Source organism: Peromyscus maniculatus, chromosome 13 (assembly GCF_049852395.1).
Source record: "Peromyscus maniculatus bairdii isolate BWxNUB_F1_BW_parent chromosome 13, HU_Pman_BW_mat_3.1, whole genome shotgun sequence".
Taxonomy (NCBI): Eukaryota; Metazoa; Chordata; class Mammalia; order Rodentia; family Cricetidae; genus Peromyscus; species Peromyscus maniculatus.
The window spans coordinates 29,202,537-29,220,342 of NC_134864.1; the positions used below are offsets into that span (position 1 = coordinate 29,202,537).

Genomic DNA, 17,806 nt, shown 5'->3' on the forward strand with positions numbered 1-17,806 from the left:
GCCTTGGGCATGCTAGGCAAACATTCCACCACTGAGTGACACACCTGGCCCCTACTTTGCCCATGTTGTCACCAATATATACATTTCAATTATACTGTCATTCTGGTAAACACCTCTCACTAAATCAGTGGTAGAATAAATTTTTGCCCTTTGAGGCAGGTTAAATTTTCAGAAATAGCTAAAAAGTTGTTCACCAGGGCAGTGGTAGCACATGCCTTTAATCCTAGCACTCAGGAGGCAGAGGCAGAGACATCTCTGAGTTGGAGGCCAGCCTGGTCTACAGAGTCAGTCCCAGGACAGCCAAGGCTACACAGAGAAACTCTGTCTCAAAAAAACAAAAAAACAAAAAACAAAAAACAAAAAAAAAAAAAAAAGTTAATCATGCGTATAAGAGTAATGAATTAATTTTTTGGCTCATAAATATTGTATAGCATGTAAATGAAATTGAGGGAGCACTTGTAGGCATTAGATGGCTCAGTGGTTTAGAGTGCTCAGTGCTCTTTTCAGAGCCACATTGGGTTCCCAGTACTCCTGTCAGACGGCTCACAAGCACCTTTAGCCTCAGCTCCAGGGAATCCAATGCCTCTGACCTCCACAAACACCTGTACTCACACTCACTACATATTCAGAACTTTAAAATGATAAAAACAAATCTTTAAAAAAAGAAAGAATTCTTTCAGTAGGGAAGAGGAGCCAGTATTGTACTAGATGATGATATATTGATTTATCACAACTTTAAGAGGTGACTCAAACATAGCATTCATGTTAAATAGGTTTTGCTTAGATATAAATGTGATTAAAGAGTGTTGTATTTGCTGGGAATTTGCTAGGGAGGGTGCCTTGCTTGGCTAAATACAGGTCTGGGAGAGCTCAGGCTGTTAGTTTCACCTTTACATTGTAGGGATCTTCTGACCCATTTCAGTCCTTTCTGCCGATTTGTGGCTGGAATGTGAATTAGATCTATCCTGTTGTACGATGAGCTGAAGAGTGGAATTCCATTGATTGAGCTCTTTGGAATGGGAAAATGATTAGTAAAGCTAAAACAGACTCAAAGAACTGTTGATGTCAGTGAGAATTTAGATTTAGTTATTTGTGTGCTTTCCTGTGTCCCTCTCTGAATGGCAGGGGTCTGACCCCAACAGTTACTGGTTAATCACTGACTGTGCATGGGTCTTGGGACTATTTGGCCGATAGTTTTATCCTTCTAGTAGTGTCTGGGCACCACCTCACAGAATCCCGACCACAGTCCTACATGATAAGTATTCCTGCCTATTAGGAATATAACTGAGAATGGTTATTTGCTGAGGGTAAGTGGGAGAGCTGTGATGTAAACCATCTTATACCCGCATTTCTAAGGACCTTGTCAGAACAGTCATAAATAAGTGCTCCATATCATTCATCTAAATGGGTGGTTCTTGTGTTGGATATGATGGCATACAGCTGTAATCGGATGACTAAGGCAGGAGCATCATGAGCTTGAGGCCAGCCTAGGCTGCCTAGAGAATTCTGCCAGTGCTGAATCGTGAAAGCCTATCTGAAAGCTAACCAACCAACAAAACAAACAGAGCTAACTAAATACATAAATGAACAATGCTGGTGATTCCCAAAGAGGAGTAGTTTTGCTGATAGAGGACATTCAAAAGTGACCAGATGTTTTTTGATTGTCACAATTTAGGAGAGGGTGCTGCTGACATCTAGTGGTTGGAGGCCTGGGACCCTGCATGTCTTTTCATTCCCAGAGAATTATCTGACCCCACATGCAAAGGTGGGAACACCCAGACTTAAAATATTAAAAGCTGCCAATCCAGTCACTCCCATGGCCTGGCCTCCATTCCCACTGACTACCCCACCCCTACCCCACTGCTCTCCTGTTCATCTCCAGCTGTCTTTTTGGTGAGGCAATCTGACTGATGCTAACCATCAGTTCTCTTAGGTGCATTGATGATGTGTTTTAAAACGCTCCTAAAAGTCTGAAAAGAGAAAAGCAAACTTTGTATTTCAGATGCTCTGATGTTATAGCGCCTTCTAGAGTGCAGGGACCAGGGTTAGAGGGAATAGCCTGTAGTAGGAACTGTTTGGTTAGTGAGTATTTTATTTCCATATCCACATCTTTGAGTGATAAGTTTGCATGTGTGTACATCCTGTGCTGTTTTACTTTAAGAACTGTTGTCATATGTGTAAAGCCAGGTTGAACATCTGTGATGGCTGTTCTTGTTGTCAACTTGACTACATCTGGACTTAACTAAAACCCTTGTGAGGGATGTTTTTCTTAATTAAGTTATTTGAAGTGGGAAGACTCACTTTTAATCCAGGTCATCTGAGATGAGAAGATCCACCTTTAACCTGGGCCACACCTTCTGCTGGCAGCCTGTATAAGGACATGGAAGAAGGGCGCTTGCTCTCCTCTCACTGGCATTAGAACCTACTTTGGAATTCTGGCATATACTGAAGACCAGCTGAGATATTCAGCCTCATAGACTGAACAGCTAACTGGATTCTTGGACCTTTTGTTGGTAAATAGCTTTTGTTGGATTAGCTGGACCACAACCTGTAAGCTGTTATGGAATAATCTTTTTGTACACTGTGAAGATGTGTCTTTGCAAAGGTACCTTCTGATTGGTTTAAAAAGAGCTGAATGGCCAATAGTTAGGCAAGAAGAGGTTAGGTGGGACTTCCGGGCAGAGAGAGAGAGGAAGAGGAGAGATGCCAGAGGACATAGAGAGAAAATAGGAGGTGCAAGATGGAAGAGGGATAAAAAGTCACGAGGCAAAACATAGATTAATAATATAAATGAGTTAAATTAAGTTATAAGAGCTAGTGGAACAAACCTAAGCTATAGGCCAAGGTTTCATAATAATAAGTCTGTGTCATGATTTGTGGGCTGGCAGTCTAAGAAAGCCTGCTACAGTAAGCCATTCTAATAACCCTTTCTATACATATATAGATTTATTCTATAAATTCTGTTCAAGAACCTTCACTGATAAAACAAATTTTATCTACTTTGCCTTGGGAATGCTTGAACATTTTTCTGCACCTGCATCTTGTTTTGTAAGTAGCAGTTAAATTAGAATCGGAGGTTCTGGAGTTAGGGTAATGGCTCCGTGAGTAAATGCTTATCCTGCAAGCAAAGGGCCTTAGTTTAATCTCTACAACTCTACTGTGCAGCTAGACACAGTCGCAGTTGTCTGGAATCTGGTGCTTCGGAGGCAATTTGGGAGGCTGAGACAGGAGATTTGCTTCTGTCCCCATTAGCTGGTCTATGCAACAGTGGACAGTCGAGACCCTGTGACAAACGGTGGAAGGCAGGGACCCAAGGTTGTCCTCTGGCCTCCCTGTTCTTACATCTTACACACACACACACACACACACACACACACACACACACACACACACACGAACATATGAGTACACATATATCAACCGCTACCTCCCACCCCGCAAAGTCACAGATTCGTTCTTAGAATCTACATAAAAAAAAAGTTAAAGAGGGGCTCTGGGAAAGCTTTGGCCACGAAACACTGTAGTGTGAATATGGACATAATGCCGTCGGTGAGCAAGCACACTGTAAAGAGAGTACATTCCAGAGCTTGCTTGGTTAGGCTTTGAAAAATGAGATTCGTATACCATTGAACTCTGTTCTCCCTGGCTACATAATAGATGCTTAGATATTGGTGAAATTATTAAGGCAACTCCACGTAGTTAAAAGGGAGGTTTATTTTGTGGGGTAACTTACAAGTGAAGGGATAGGTAACAGGGTCTGGGAAAGGTGTAGTGCCGTCCGGCAGTGTTCTCTGGAGAACTCTGCTCGGTCTACCTCCAGCGTCCAGGGTCCAGGAACCAAGAGAGCTCCCCCATCCGGATCTCGGGTCTTCAGGGGTCCTCTCAGCTCCGCCGGCGTGACAGTTACCGAAGCCTCAAAGTGGGTGGTATTTCCAGGTCACAGCTGGACCGGCTACCCACTACACTTAGAAGCCTGGCTTAAGGGCTGCAGAGGTGGTTCAGTGGGTTAAGAGCACTTTTGCTCTTCCAGAGGACAAGAGTTGATTCACAGCTTCCTGTAACTCCAGCTCCATGGGGATCCAAGTGACCTCTTCTGGCCTTGACAGGCACCCATGCTTGTGTGGTGCGGGCACATACAGACATGTACTTTTAAAAATGCCTAGTTTAAGAATTTGATATCTGTGGGGTGTTTACCCCACAGTTCCCCAGAGTTTTCTTGAGTGTGAGCAGCAGGAAATATTAGATAGAAGGATTTATTGCGGAGATAAACAGATAGAAAATAAAGGATAGCCTCAAGAGGGCCTGGAACCTTTTCCAACGGGCCCTAAGTGTCTCTGCCCCAGGGTTTTTATAGAGACTCTAAGGGGGTGGAGCAAAAGACCTCCCCCCAGCACAGTCAAGTGCAGACCATCTCAGACACCTGCACTCAGGCCCGTGGTCCTAATCATCCTCTCTATGCAGACCTGCTGGGTAAAGCCACGAGGATCCTGAAAACGGGCTCCCACAGATATCAAAAGTAGGTATGTTTGGTATAGTGTAATTTTTTGTTTATGCGTTTTATTTCTTGAGACAGGGTTTCTCTGTGTAGCTCTGAATGTCATGTAAATCATTTTGTAGACCAGGCTGGCCTGAAACTGACAGAGATCTACCTGCCTCTGCCTCCTTAGTGCTTGGATTAAAGGCATGGTTTACCACACCTGGCCACTCTGTTTTGACTGGAGAAAGAAACTTGTATATAAGTGTACAGGAAACAAAAGGTATATTGTACATTCACCATGTTGGTAATAAATATGAAGTTGTAGGCAATGCTTAGACGCTTTCTGTTTAGTGAAGTTTAGTGCTTAGAAAACTTAATTCTTTACAGGGTCAATTTTTAAAAAAAATTTTAAACATAGAAGGGTGCATAGCAATTACTTAGAAGTTCATTTTTAAACAAGGAACTTGAAGGCTAGGGTATTTGGTGTCTGGCTCAAATGACATAGTAAAATAGCAATTCTGTGGGAATAGGTTATACTTTAAGACAGAGTCTTGTTGGTTGCTCAGACTGGCCTTGAACAGATTAGCCCCCTGTCCTTCCCTCCTGGGAGCTGGGGTTACAGGGGTATGCCACTATGCAAAGCCCTGAGGACCATACTTATAGTTAAGAACTAATGTATTCTTTTTGTTGTTTTGAGACAGTTTAGTTGTGTGTGGTGGTTTGAATGAGAATGGCCCCCATAGGCTCCTGTATTTGAATGCTTGTTTCCTAGTTGGTGGAACTGTTTGGGAAGGATCAGAAGGTGTAACTTTTTTGGAGGAGGTGTGTAACTGTGGGTGGGCTTTGAGGTTTCAAAAGCTCATGCCATTCCCAGTTTCTCTTTATTTGCTTCCTGCTTGGGGACCAGATGTAAGCTCTCAGCTTCTGCTCCAGCATCATGCCTGCCTGCTGCCTACTAACACACTTCCCACCATGGTGGTGTGGACTCACCCTCTGAAACTGCAAGCAAGCTCCCAGTTAAATGCTTTCTTTTGTAAGTAATCTTGGTCATAGTATCTCTTCACAGCACTAGAAGTAACTAAGATAGACTGTAGCCAAGAACTAAGATACTCTTTTTGTTTTGAGACAAAGGGTTATTGTGTTACCCAGACTCATCTCAGCTTGTGTCCTATCACAGCCTGTGCTAGGATTACAGGTGTGCTCCACTAGGCCTAACCCTTGATTGATTTTTAATTCTAGATCATATTAACTAATTACTGGAGCCTCCTCCTCAAAGGGTCTCATTTTTAGCTCAGGATGATCCATCAAGCCCATTTGATATTGTTTGAAGTTTTGATTAACATTTCATTGCATTTTCCTTCTCCTTACTTGCTTTCAAGTATACAGTTTAGTAGTGATAATTTTTTTGAAAATGCTTTGCAGCCTTTTGCTCTTATTTTTAAAACATTTTTGTGAACCCTAACAAACTCAGTTAAACAGTAACTCTCTATTCCCCTTCTAGTGAAATCTGTACTCTTCTTTTACCTTTTCTTTGTTTGATATATGGTCTTCCTTTGTTGTCCAGGCTAGTCTCAAGCACCTGGGTTCATATCATCCTCCTACCTCACCCTTTTGAGTGGCTGGAACTACAGACATATATGCACACCCAGCTGTAATCTAGCTTATTAATTTGCCTTTCCTAGATTTTTTTTTGTTTGACTAAAATAGTTTCATTTAGCATGCTTCAAGGAATGGCCATGTTTACAGCATATATCAGAACTTCATTTGTTTTTGTAGCTAAAAAATAATATACATTTTTAATATATTCCACATTTTTCCTCTATCTGTTAATGGAATGTTGTGAGTTTTCCCTCTAGCCCTTTCAGTATTATGAATAATACTTCAGTGAATATATTCTAGATATTAAACTGTCATCAAAGATTGTTAAAGATTTTCCTGTATCCTTAGGTTATCTTTTTCATGATAATACCCCTTGATATAAAATAATTTCAGTGAGAGAGAGCTAATTTATCTGTGTATTTTACTCACATTCATTCATGTCATTGCAAAAATGTTTTGGTAATAGAGGCCAGAAGAGGGCATCAGATCCTCCCAGAGGTGAAGTTGCTAGCAGTTGTAAATTGCCTTGTGGGTGTTAGAAACTAAACCTGTGTCCTCCAGAAGAACAGCCAGTGCTCTTAACCACTGAGCCATCATTCCAGCTCCTGTGACACCCCGTACTTTGTAATCTGTGAGGCATAGGAGTAAGCAAATTTATTTTTCATCCAGATTCTAGGGTTCAGAGATGAATACGTACCAAGGATTAACCCTAGGATATGATTCATTAAGTACTAGATGAATAATGTCAGGCAGGGGACTGAAGGGATGGCTCAGTGATTAAGAGCATGTATTTCTCTTCCAGAGGACCTGGGTTCAATTCCCAGCACCCACATGGCAGCTCACAGCTGTCTATAATTAACTCTTAAGTTCAGGGATCTAAGGTCCTCATGTGCCTGCTGTGGGCACCCAGCACACACAGTACACATACTTATTTACATGCAAGCAAAGCACTCATATATAAAAATAATAAATCTTAAATGATGTCAGGCTGCTAGGCACGGCAATACATTCTGATAAAATACTTCTTTCAGTCTAAGAGACTAGAACTTTTGCTAGTCCTCAAAGCCAGAGTAAGCACTACGTCTTGAGGTCATTTAAGTCTGCAATTCTACTGTGTACTCAGCCTGTTTGTTTAACCTGCCTTTAAGAAAACACGGTAAGAAACAACCTTACTTGCCTTACCCACGTAAACAACTTTTACAACCTAAGCTAACACATAGCTGTGGTCTTAGTCATTTATCATTCCATACCCCTGACCTAGGAGTAATGCATGTGTGCTATAATAATCATTTGCTGAAATAAGGTTGAAAGTAATCTTGTAAAATGAATACCCGTAATGTTGTATGCAGTGTACAGGTGGTTGCTGGTTTATTTGTTACCTGAGTCAGTTGGGTCTGATGGGGTCAGTGACTTAATCCCTTGTAAACCTCTGTTAAAAATCTCTGTAAAGTATCCCTCATTTCTTCCCCGTGTGCTGCTCTCTGTGCTCTTCAATAAATACAAAGCAGAAGCCCTTTGTTAGGGAGGACAGAAGACAGGGAGAGCAAAATAAAGAGTTCTCTGAGCTCACTCTCAGTCAGAAACCAAGGAGAGGTGTGTTATTGATTTCCTCCCTTCAAGAACACTGATGCATCATTGTTAACTCCTGAGTTTATTTTTAATGTGTTCAAACTGATGCAGCCAGGATTGTTTGTTTTAATAATGCATACACATATATACATACATACACACATCATATACATATACCCATGTGTATGGTTTGCTATATATTTTAATAAACATTTAACTTAAATTATCTTGTATGCGTAGTCTCTCACATTAAGAAGTTTTTTATAAAAATTTTTCTGAAGAAACAGGCTTAGCTTGTTGGAACGACTGCATTATCTGAGGCTGTACCTCTCAGTGAGGTGTGTAGTTCTTCCTGCCAGCTAGATTTTATTTGTCCTCATATGTATATTATTATCTTTTGTGTATAAAACTGAATATTAAAGCCAAGCAGTGACATCTCAAGGCAGGAAAATTGACAGTTTCAGGCCAGCCTGGGCTGTACTACAAGGCCTTGTATCATGGGAAAAAAAATATCAATTATTAATGCTACCGTTTTTTTTTTTTCTTAGATATCTTAGTGAGTTTTGGTGGTATTTATTTATTTATGCTTGTTTTGGGGTTTTGCAATGTTGGGAATTGAAGGCAAAGCCTCATGTATCCCAGGCAAGTACTCTAGCACTAAACTTTATCCTTTTAGACAATCTTTTAATTGAAACAGATTCAACTTCTGAAAGAACCAGTTTTAGAGTTCTGATTATTTTCTTTTAATTTAAATTTCACTGATTATATAAAATCATTACGTGGTAGCAAACTTAAACATGATGTTGGCGTTTTCAAATGAGCTGGACATGGTAGTGCATACTAGTAGTACCAGCACTTGGAAGGTGGAGACAAGAGGATCAGGAGGAATTTGAGGCCAGCCTGGGCTACTTAAAACCCTTTCTCAGCAAACTAAAAAAAGAAAAATATATAAACATCGTACAAGTAAATATGTTTTTGCTACCTTTTCTCCTAATTATTTCCTGAACAAGAAATGAAACTGCATGCAAGAGTATGAAATGGGAAGTAGTGGTGATGGGATGCAGTGAGAGAATGACTGTCTTGGGAAGTTGAAAAAAGAAAGTAGCAGAAAGGGCTGACCACCGAACAAGTGTGGTTACCAGGTCCTGTTGGCCCATTTAAGAGAGCAGATCAGTGACTATGTTACCATAAAGGAACAGCACTTCCTGGCTGCACTCCTGAGTGTCGCTTTTCAAAGCCTGCTAATACAATGCAGAGCAAACTGTTGGTTGAATATCAGCAGTGTGGTTGAAAACAGAAGCTCTGCAGTCAGCCTGATGTGACCCCGGGCTTCTTGCTTCACCAACTGCAGCTGGCACCAGTACTTTCTCACGGTAGGACATAGTTATGTTGATCAGTTGTTTGTATCCTTCACAACTTTATGTTTTGAGTCCTAGTGTGTTTACTGTTTGAATGAACTTTATATCTGAAAGAATTATTACATTCCTTCCCGAGAGACCACAAACCTGAAAAATATTAATGGGATTTCCAGATTCTAAGTTTGTAGTCTACACTACAGCAGCCTCCGTTTCCCTAGGTGAAAGGAGGAGGGTGCCTGCTAACTACTAATATTTCTTAAATTTTAAAAAATTGTTTGAAAATAGTGGAAAAAGTCCAGAGAATCTCTTGGTGGCAGTGTTGTGGAGAACCAGTTAAAGAAGGGGAGAGCCCTCTCAGGAGTCCAGGGGTGTAAGTCGACTGACACCTTCACTGTTTGCTGCAGTTTTCTTTGGAAGTTTTGAGTCACTTCAGTTTGATGGAGGGGGTGAAGTGGGGGGAAAGCATGACACTTAACATTGTTTCCTCCTGTTGTGGCCCCAGTGCTGTTGCTTCTAGAAAATAACACGCCTCTGGAATGATTAAGCTACCACACTTTTAAAATTACATTTTAAATTTTGACAGTGAGACTTGTATCTCAACACTTTTTTCTTTCTTTTGCCAGGACTCACTGTGTGGTCCAGGTTGGCCTATAACTCAAGTGCCCCAGTCTCTTGAATGCTGCGATCAAGGGATATGCCGTCTCACCTGTTTTCGTAGAACTTGGTGTTTATGAAATGGGATGACATAGACCTTAGTATGTCATTCCTGTGCGTCAGTGTGCAGACTGAGATGATATGAAAGTTAAAGGATGTTGAAACAAAGTTTTATATAGTTAAATAAGCTGTGTCTAGGAAAGAGTCAAGGACACTCCCCCCCCACCCAACACACCCATGCATCCCCATACCCCCTACACTTCCCCACATACCCCATGCACCCCACCCACACATACACCCCCACACCTCCCACCCCATCCCCCCACCCCCCCACCCCACATACCCTCCACACACCTACCCTACACCACACACCCCACACACATACCCTCCACACACCGACACCACGCACATACACTACATACCACCCCCCACTACCCCCCACTTCCCACATACACACCCATGTCCCTCCACTCCCCCCACATACCCCATACATGCACAACACACACACACACACACACACACACACACACACACACACACACACACACACACACCCCTCCTAGACAGAGGCTTTCTTCACATCTTCTGGCTTTATTTTATGGTAGTGTTGGCCAGAAATTCTAGAGAGACCATAATTCTGATCCTTAATTGGACTACCTAGCCTCCCTCTGTTAGTAAGCAGGCATGTTTTACTGCTGCAGTCAGGCAACTCCTCAAAAGGTCAGGGGAAAGCATGACCAAGAGCATCGGTCAGGAAGGGTTAGAGTTCAGAGGTACGCAGAGTTCAAACTTTTTTTTTTTTTTTTTTTTTTTTTTTTTGGTTTTTCGAGACAGGGTTTCTCTGAGTAGCTTTGCGCCTTTCCTGGAGCTCATTTGGAGACCAGGCTGGCCTCGAACTCACAGAGATCCGCCTGCCTCTGCCTCCCGAGTGCTGGGATTAAAGGCGTGCGCCACCACCGCCCGGCCAGAGTTCAAACTTTTTAAACTGGGATATGGATATCTAATTTTCTAAGAATATTCCACACCACAGAAGAAGTATAATCTATTAACCTTTGATTAATGGATCAAATATTGGATTGGATGAAAATATTGAGCAATCACTTTTTTTTTATTAACCAATAGACATCAAAGCAAAAGGCAAAGCGTGCTTTATTTTGTTTTTGCCAGACTGCGCATTAAACCCAGGGCTTCATCATGCCTGCCACTGTGCTACTTCCTCAGCCCCAAATGTGTTACTTTATATATAAACGAGGACCCTTGAAATAGGCTGTTTAATCTTGGGAGTCATTTAATAATCCTCCAGGAATGTAGTTTCTCGTGCAGGAATCTAATACTTCTAAGAGTTTTCTCAGACAGCAGGTGCACCAGAACTAAAGAGATGACTGCAGAAGGACATAAAGGCCAGGGGCCTCTGGCCTTTGCTTTGTGGTCTTGGAAAGGCCTGTTTGCATCTTCTTGCTCATTCTCAGCTGATGCTGTTCTCTTTAGTTTAGAGATTGAGTTAGAGTATTAGGACACACTGAACTTGAGTAAGCCATACAGCTATTACCTGCTAAACAGTTAGTTTAGGTGGCTAAACCTGAAAGTGGTAGCTAGAGAATTTTCTCTTGATTCTTTTTTTTTTTTTTTTTTTTTTTTGGTTTTTTGAGACAGGGTTTCTCTGTGTAGCTTTGCGCCTTTCCTGGGACTCACTTGGTAGCCCAGGCTGGCCTCGAATTCACAGAGATCCGCCTGGCTCTGCCTCCCAAGTGCTGGGATTAAAGGCGTGCGCCACCACCGCCCGGCTTTTCTCTTGATCTTAAATAAAGCATATCAGTCCTTTAGGTTGTTTTAATAGTTTTGATAGTGAGTTGTAACTAATTATAGATATATGAAGAAACTGTATTTTAGTGTAGACAATCTTTTCAGAATCAGGAAATCTTACTTCAGGTGAACTCTGGTTCTTTTTTCATGTGAGTCACTTTATCATGAGTGACCTTGAAACCATATAAAGATTACAGAATTTTTTCTTTGTTCTTTTTTTAGTGATTTACTTAACTTTGTTTTATGTGCATTGGTGTGAAGGTGTCAGATCCCCTAGAACTCAAGTTACAGAAGTTGTGAGCTGCCATGTGGGTGCTGGGAATTGAACCCGGTTCATCTGGAAGAGCAGCCAATGCTCTTAACCACTGAGCCATCTCTCCAACCTTTTTTTTTTTGAGACGGTGTCACGATGTAGTTTAGGCTAACCTCAAATTCAAGGCAGTCCTTCCGCCAGCCTCATTGTGTATATCACCACATTTGGCTTGGGATTGTGGGATTCTTTGTAATTGCCACTTAAAAATACTTTCATGATGATTTTTTTTTTTTTTTACTACTCAAAATGCAATATTCTCTAGTTCCTTGTTAATACAAAAGGAAAGTATTGTTGTTCCCCAGTGTGAACACTGGAGGGAGTTGTGTTGTTTTTGTTTTGAATTGAGAGGAGAAATAGCTTGTAGCCTGAAACAATTTCTATTGAGTCAACTTAACACAGTTTCCTTACCTGAAATTTGATCATTTGAAGTTTCAAATCTTTATCCTTGCTTAAGTCCATGACAGAGCAGGTGTGGTGTTGTATGCCTTTATTCCCAGCACTTGGGAGTTAGAGGGGCAGGCAGATCTCTGTGAGTTCAAGGCTAGCCTGATCTATATAGTGAATTCCAGGACAGTCAGAGCTATATAGTGAGACCCTGTCTTTAAAAGGAGGGGCGGGGAGTAAGAAGAGGAGGAGGAAGGGAAAGGAGAAGAAGAAAGAAGCCTTCTACACCTAGTTGTCCCATGTACTTCTGGGATTAATAATGAAAAAACATCTACAAAGGATGTATGTATGTTACTTAGCATCGTTATCACTTATGGAATCTGAACAGGATTCTGATTCTCCGGACATCATTTTAAACTTTGTTTCTTGAAGCTAGATGATCTTTCGAAAAGTTAAGTCTTAGAGACTTTCTTTCCCTTCCTCTTTCCCTTTCCATCATTGAGACAGTCTCATTTTATAGCACAGGCTATTCCTAAACTTGCTGTGTGGCCAGATTCACCCCTCCTGAATCACCCTCATGAGTGCTGGGCTTAAAGGTATGCACCACCACATCCTGTGCCCTACTTTTCTTGTTCTGAAAACCACTGAAGAGCTAACATAGTAGCATTTCCCTAGAGTTCCAGCACTTAAGAGGCTGAGATGGGAGTATTGCTTGATCCCAGCCTAGGCAAAATAAAGAGACCAGTCCTAGGGGTTTAAAAAAAAAAAGATAAAAATGCTATGCAAAAGTAAAGTTTTTCTCAGGATTCAGCTATTTGTATTGGGGGGGGGGGGCGGTCTCCTTTAGCCCATGCTGGCCTTACTAACTCCCTATGTACCTGAGGATGACATTGGACTTCCTGATTTCCTTCCCTTCCCCTTCTGAGTGTTGAAACTACAGGCATGCACCATCACAGACTACTTTCTCGGCATTGAACCCAGGGCTTCCTGAGGGGTTAGGTAAGCATTCCTACCAAATTGGTATTTCCCCAGCCCTCGGAGTATACTTTTATATTAGCCTGAACAGAAAAGGTTGATGCTTTTATTTGAAAATCGTGGAGCTGAATGAGAGCCATTGACTTTGATTTTACTGTGTCTTGGGCATGGTGGAAAGTGTCAGCAGGTCAATCTTGGGGGAAACAGTAGGTGTGTGTGCCTGGTGGTGTCATAGCTCATCTCTGATGGGTCCATGGTACATGCTCCTTTGCAGGCAGGACGTTCTGTGAGTTATTCATCAAACAATGACACAACACTGAGGTGGGCAGGAAACCCAACGGCTGCTCTGTTATGTAAGAGGACTTTTGAGGTGAACCTTGTACACAGAGTTTCTACACCCACGGTCATTGCCCTGCCGAGTCTCCACACTCTTCATCTGTGGAGCTTTACCTCTGTGCCTTGCCAGCTGATTTCCTCCTGCCCCAGCGCATTCTCTCTGGGTCTCAGCTGGGCAGAACGAAAACATAAAACCAAATAAAGAACTGGAGAGTTGTAGGGGGTTCTGTGCCTTCTTAAGTGAGTGACCTCTTTTGGGGCCTTCGCTTCCTCATATTTAAAATAGATGATTTTTCTCTTTTCCATCTCTATTCCCTCCTGCTTAGTTTCTGCTTTTCTGCTTTCTCTCTTCATATTTTCTCACCCATATTTTATTTCCTCTGCCTCTGACTTTTCATCTTCTTAGGTGATTTCTCCTCACTCCCCTGTTCTGTTTTCTCCCATTCTTCTTCCCTGGCCTCTCATTTCTTCTAGGCCTCAGAGGGAGGTTTTATTACTCCTGTCCAGTGCCAGGGGCCTGGAACTGCTGCAGGTCATGGGGGAAGAGATTGGAATTTTTGTACATGCCATAACATTTCAGCCATCAAAACTCTGTCACTTTTCTTGTGAAGGAGAGAAGTTGTGTACATGATGTGTAATTAAATGACAAGTGAGTGTGGATGCATTGTTACTGGCGGCAGTTGGGGAATGAGTTGATATAAGATGGATTTTCCTATTTCTAATGTTGGTGAGATTGACTGTGTTTAGTTCTTCCCCTTATTTTTTACATTTTCTTCTGTGGGTCTAGTGCCGCGGCACACATGGGAAGGTCAGAGGGCAGTTTATGGAAGTTACTTCTTCCCTTCCACCGTGTGAGGGCGGGGGGTGCAGTAAGTGCCTTTACCACGGAGACAGAGCCACCTGTCACTTAACCTTTCATTTACTGTAACTATGGTATGGATCTTGATGAGGTATCGCTGTAGTTAGTATTTCCATCCTTTCCTTGGTCAAAATTTTTGTTTTTGTGAAGTTTCAAGGTAAAAGAAAAGGTTTAATAATGTGAAGATCAATAAATGTGTGTGTATCAGCTAGCTGATTAATTAATTAAATACTCGTATAGAATTGTTAGAAATCCTATCATTCAATTCCTTGTTAGGTAAAAGTTTTTGCCTGTATTCCTTTCCTCCCAATGGCATATAGCAGAAATTGAGTGTGAGCTACATATGTAATTTTAAGTTTCTTATGAGTCCCATTATAAAAAGAAGTAGAGGGGCTGGAGAGATGGCTCTTTGTGGAAGAGGGAGCCTGCTGTGCCCCACAAGGTCCTGAGTTTGGGTCCCAGCACTGTCAAAGGCTGAAGCAGTAGGGTCACGGGGGCTTGTTGTCAGACTAGCTCTAGGTTCAGTGACAGACCCTGTCTCAAAGAAAGAAGGAAGAGCAGAGTAATAAAGCAGGATACCTTCCTTAGTCTGCCCTCTGCATGTGTGCACATCTAAGCATGTGCACCTGTACCACACTTAAACACACACAGTGTAGAAAAAAAATCCACAAAATCAATCAAAATATTTAATTCAGCATATAGAATATCATTTACACACACACACACCACAATTTTTCACCACCTTTTTAATTTAAATATCAAATCTTCTAAATCCAGTGGCTGTCTTCACTCATAGTTTATTATAGCACTTAGTACTAACCTGCTTGCAAATTTAGTAGGCAATATGTGGCTGGAGGGTATTTGTAATAAACTCCATAGTCTTAGAAAATGGCTTTAATAAAATGTTTTAACTTAAAAATCAAGTATAGTTTTTATGTCTCTGTCTATGTGTGTTAGGTGTGTTAGGTTTAGAAAAGTTTGAATGAGGTTCCTTTATAGTGATATCCTGAGAGCTGGCCAGGGATACCAGAGCTTAAATACTGCTTTCTCATACTCTTGAAGTCTAGTTTTGTTATTTATAGAGTGCTGAGCTGGGGAATTTTCCAGATTTGTGAGAAATATTGGGTGATACCAATATAATGGAGTAAAAATATTTAGTAGTTGGACTGTAGAAACCTGACTAAGTGGGAAACACGGTGATGCCATCCAAGCATATGTGAATGAATCATTTCCCTTACATGATTACATGAGTTTTTCCTCCCTGTGTATAGCTGTTTTTATTTCTACAAATGAAGATGTGATTGGCTTAAGGAATCATTAACTCAATCCCTGTTCTGTGTGATGGGAGCTGTAGTTGACTGACTTGTGATTGGGCAGGACTTGGTACCTATCAGTGTAAACACATGGCACAGCCTGTCCCATGCCCCTGCTTATCTTCTCTGGAGGATGAGGCTGAGGCAGCAAATCTCATTGGTAAAGTTGTGTGTGCATTGCTTTTTTTTTAAAGACCTGTTTGCTTTCAGTTTTAACTATATTCTTGTCTGCAACAGTTAGCAATTGATGGTCCACAGAATAAGTTTCTGTGTGTTGGTGCCTCACATCTGTAGAGTCATGCTTGATAAGCGTCTTCGGTTTTAAGATGTTTTACTTAGAAGATAACAGTGAAGATGAGAAGGTTCAGGAAAGCTCATTGAGTAAAACTGCAGGTGTTTATCGTGGCAAGGCCCCTGCTGGCATTCTGGTGAGTTCCATTCACCCATGCCTGCCTCTGTAGCCTTGCTTGACGCTGAATCTGGGTAGAACTGAGAAGGGACAGCACCCACTGAGTGAGAGTGGTGGATGCCCCTTGTGTGGAAGATAGGCTGTTGTGGTAACTTTCTAGCTTCCAAGTGTTGTGTAGGACAGAATTTTTTGGCCGCCTGTTCTCGCTCCTTGCCTTTATGCTGTCCTTATTCTGTTTGTTGTTGTTATTTAATAACTTTCTGCCTAGAAAAAATGTGGTTGCTTTAAACTGAGAACTTGTTTACAAGTAGATTCCAGTTCTGTTCTTGCACCTCAGTGTGGTAGCTGAGGGATTAGAAGTCACTTAAGTTTTATGGGTTTTTTTTTTTTCTTCCTCGCCAAATCTGTAAGGCTAAGCTACTATTTGAAACTGGCATTTTGTTTGGGTATGTGATACAAAAGATTATATAGGCTTTCCCTTTTGTGACTATAAACAAAAAAAAAATGCTTGAAATGTGTGTGGGGGAAGTTAAGTTTGTCTGAATTTTTTAAGTCTAATTTTCTCTTGGTACAAGGTACAAATTAGAACATGTCTTATAAATTTGAGTTCTAGAAGTCCACTTTAAAGAAACAAAGTCAGGTGATATAAAGATATATCATTTAACTCTGCCAATGGAACCTTAGAAAAATAATGCGTTTAAGTGCTTATTTTTAGTTTATTTAATTGTTTTGTTTTGTTTTTGTTTTGTATCACGGTCCTGGTATATAGCTCAGGCTGACTATTCCCATAGGTTGTCCTTGGACTTACCATCTTCCTGCTTTAGCATTCCTGAGTGTTGGGATAACACACATGTGCCATTAAACCCGGCTTAAATCCTTAAAGTGAGTCAGGGGCTAATTAATTTTAGATTTACATACTCAGGAGCTCCAAATGAAAGTATTGATGTTATGTTGTATTCTCTCATTTAATTTAAATTACCTTGGTTATTTTTTAAGTATAATTAAGGTTGAATATTTTATGAAAACTAGATGAAGTCAACAAAACAAAAAATAGATTATTTCTGAAATCTGTTAACCTAGTTGATTTTAGTTTTAAAGTTATAAGAATGTTGTGTCCCCTTTTAGAGGTTATACCATATTCCGTGTGATATTTGCTTCCAGATCTGAGATCACTGGTGTCCATATGCAGATTTTTCACTTACTAGTAACAGCATTATTTGAATATGAATACAAGTCAGATGCTACTGTGGGAGGCAATTTTATTTTGAAGTCTCTGTTGTAATATAAAGGATATATGCATCTGAATTTGTGCACATTAGTCTTAAAGGTCAGAAGAAAGAATGTGAACATACTTAGTTCTCTATGAAATATTTCTAAAATCCACTTAGTTGCTAGCACACAGACTGGACTGCATTGCAGGAAAAGTTCTTGGATGTCTTGCTGCTGGTGTTTTTCAAAGGGAAGTCAAAAGTGTTTGCTTAGACTGCATTTTGTTAACAGTCCCCTTTGTCATTGATGTTCCGTGAGTCACCACCCCACCACCCCAAGAGAATTTTCTGCATGGCTAATAGCTGGCATACTAGATTTGATATCTTCTTAGTAAGCCATAATGATTATCTAGGAGTTTGACTTTGGAACGAACTTGGGTGTGTGCAGTAAAGTATCCTGGCGTTTAAATGTGTTGAACCAGGCAGACAGACAGAGGGATAATAAGGCAAGAAGTCTTCTCTTTTCCTGGCTACCAGACTTATTGAGGA

The 17,806-nt window shown here is 41.1% G+C and overlaps 1 protein-coding gene across 10 annotated transcripts in view; it reads left to right on the forward strand.

Moving 5' to 3' along the window:
* Lpin2 (lipin 2) overlaps positions 1–17,806 on the forward strand; it is a 79,790-nt gene that overhangs the window by 11,959 nt on the left and 50,025 nt on the right. The window contains exon 1 of one of the 10 annotated variants that reach the window (XM_076549903.1): positions 13,592–13,708. The exons of 5 other annotated variants lie outside the window; for them this stretch is intronic. Coding sequence is in view for 4 of the 5 variants with exons in the window: in XM_006972253.4 (XP_006972315.1) it covers positions 15,967–16,068 (102 nt within the window). In the remaining variant the exon portion in view is untranslated. Of the gene's footprint in view, positions 1–13,591; positions 13,709–15,710; positions 16,069–17,806 lie in introns of those variants that run through there. 4 more of the 10 variants (XM_042260002.2, XM_076549898.1, XM_006972253.4 and 1 more) reach the window with 4 other exon arrangements.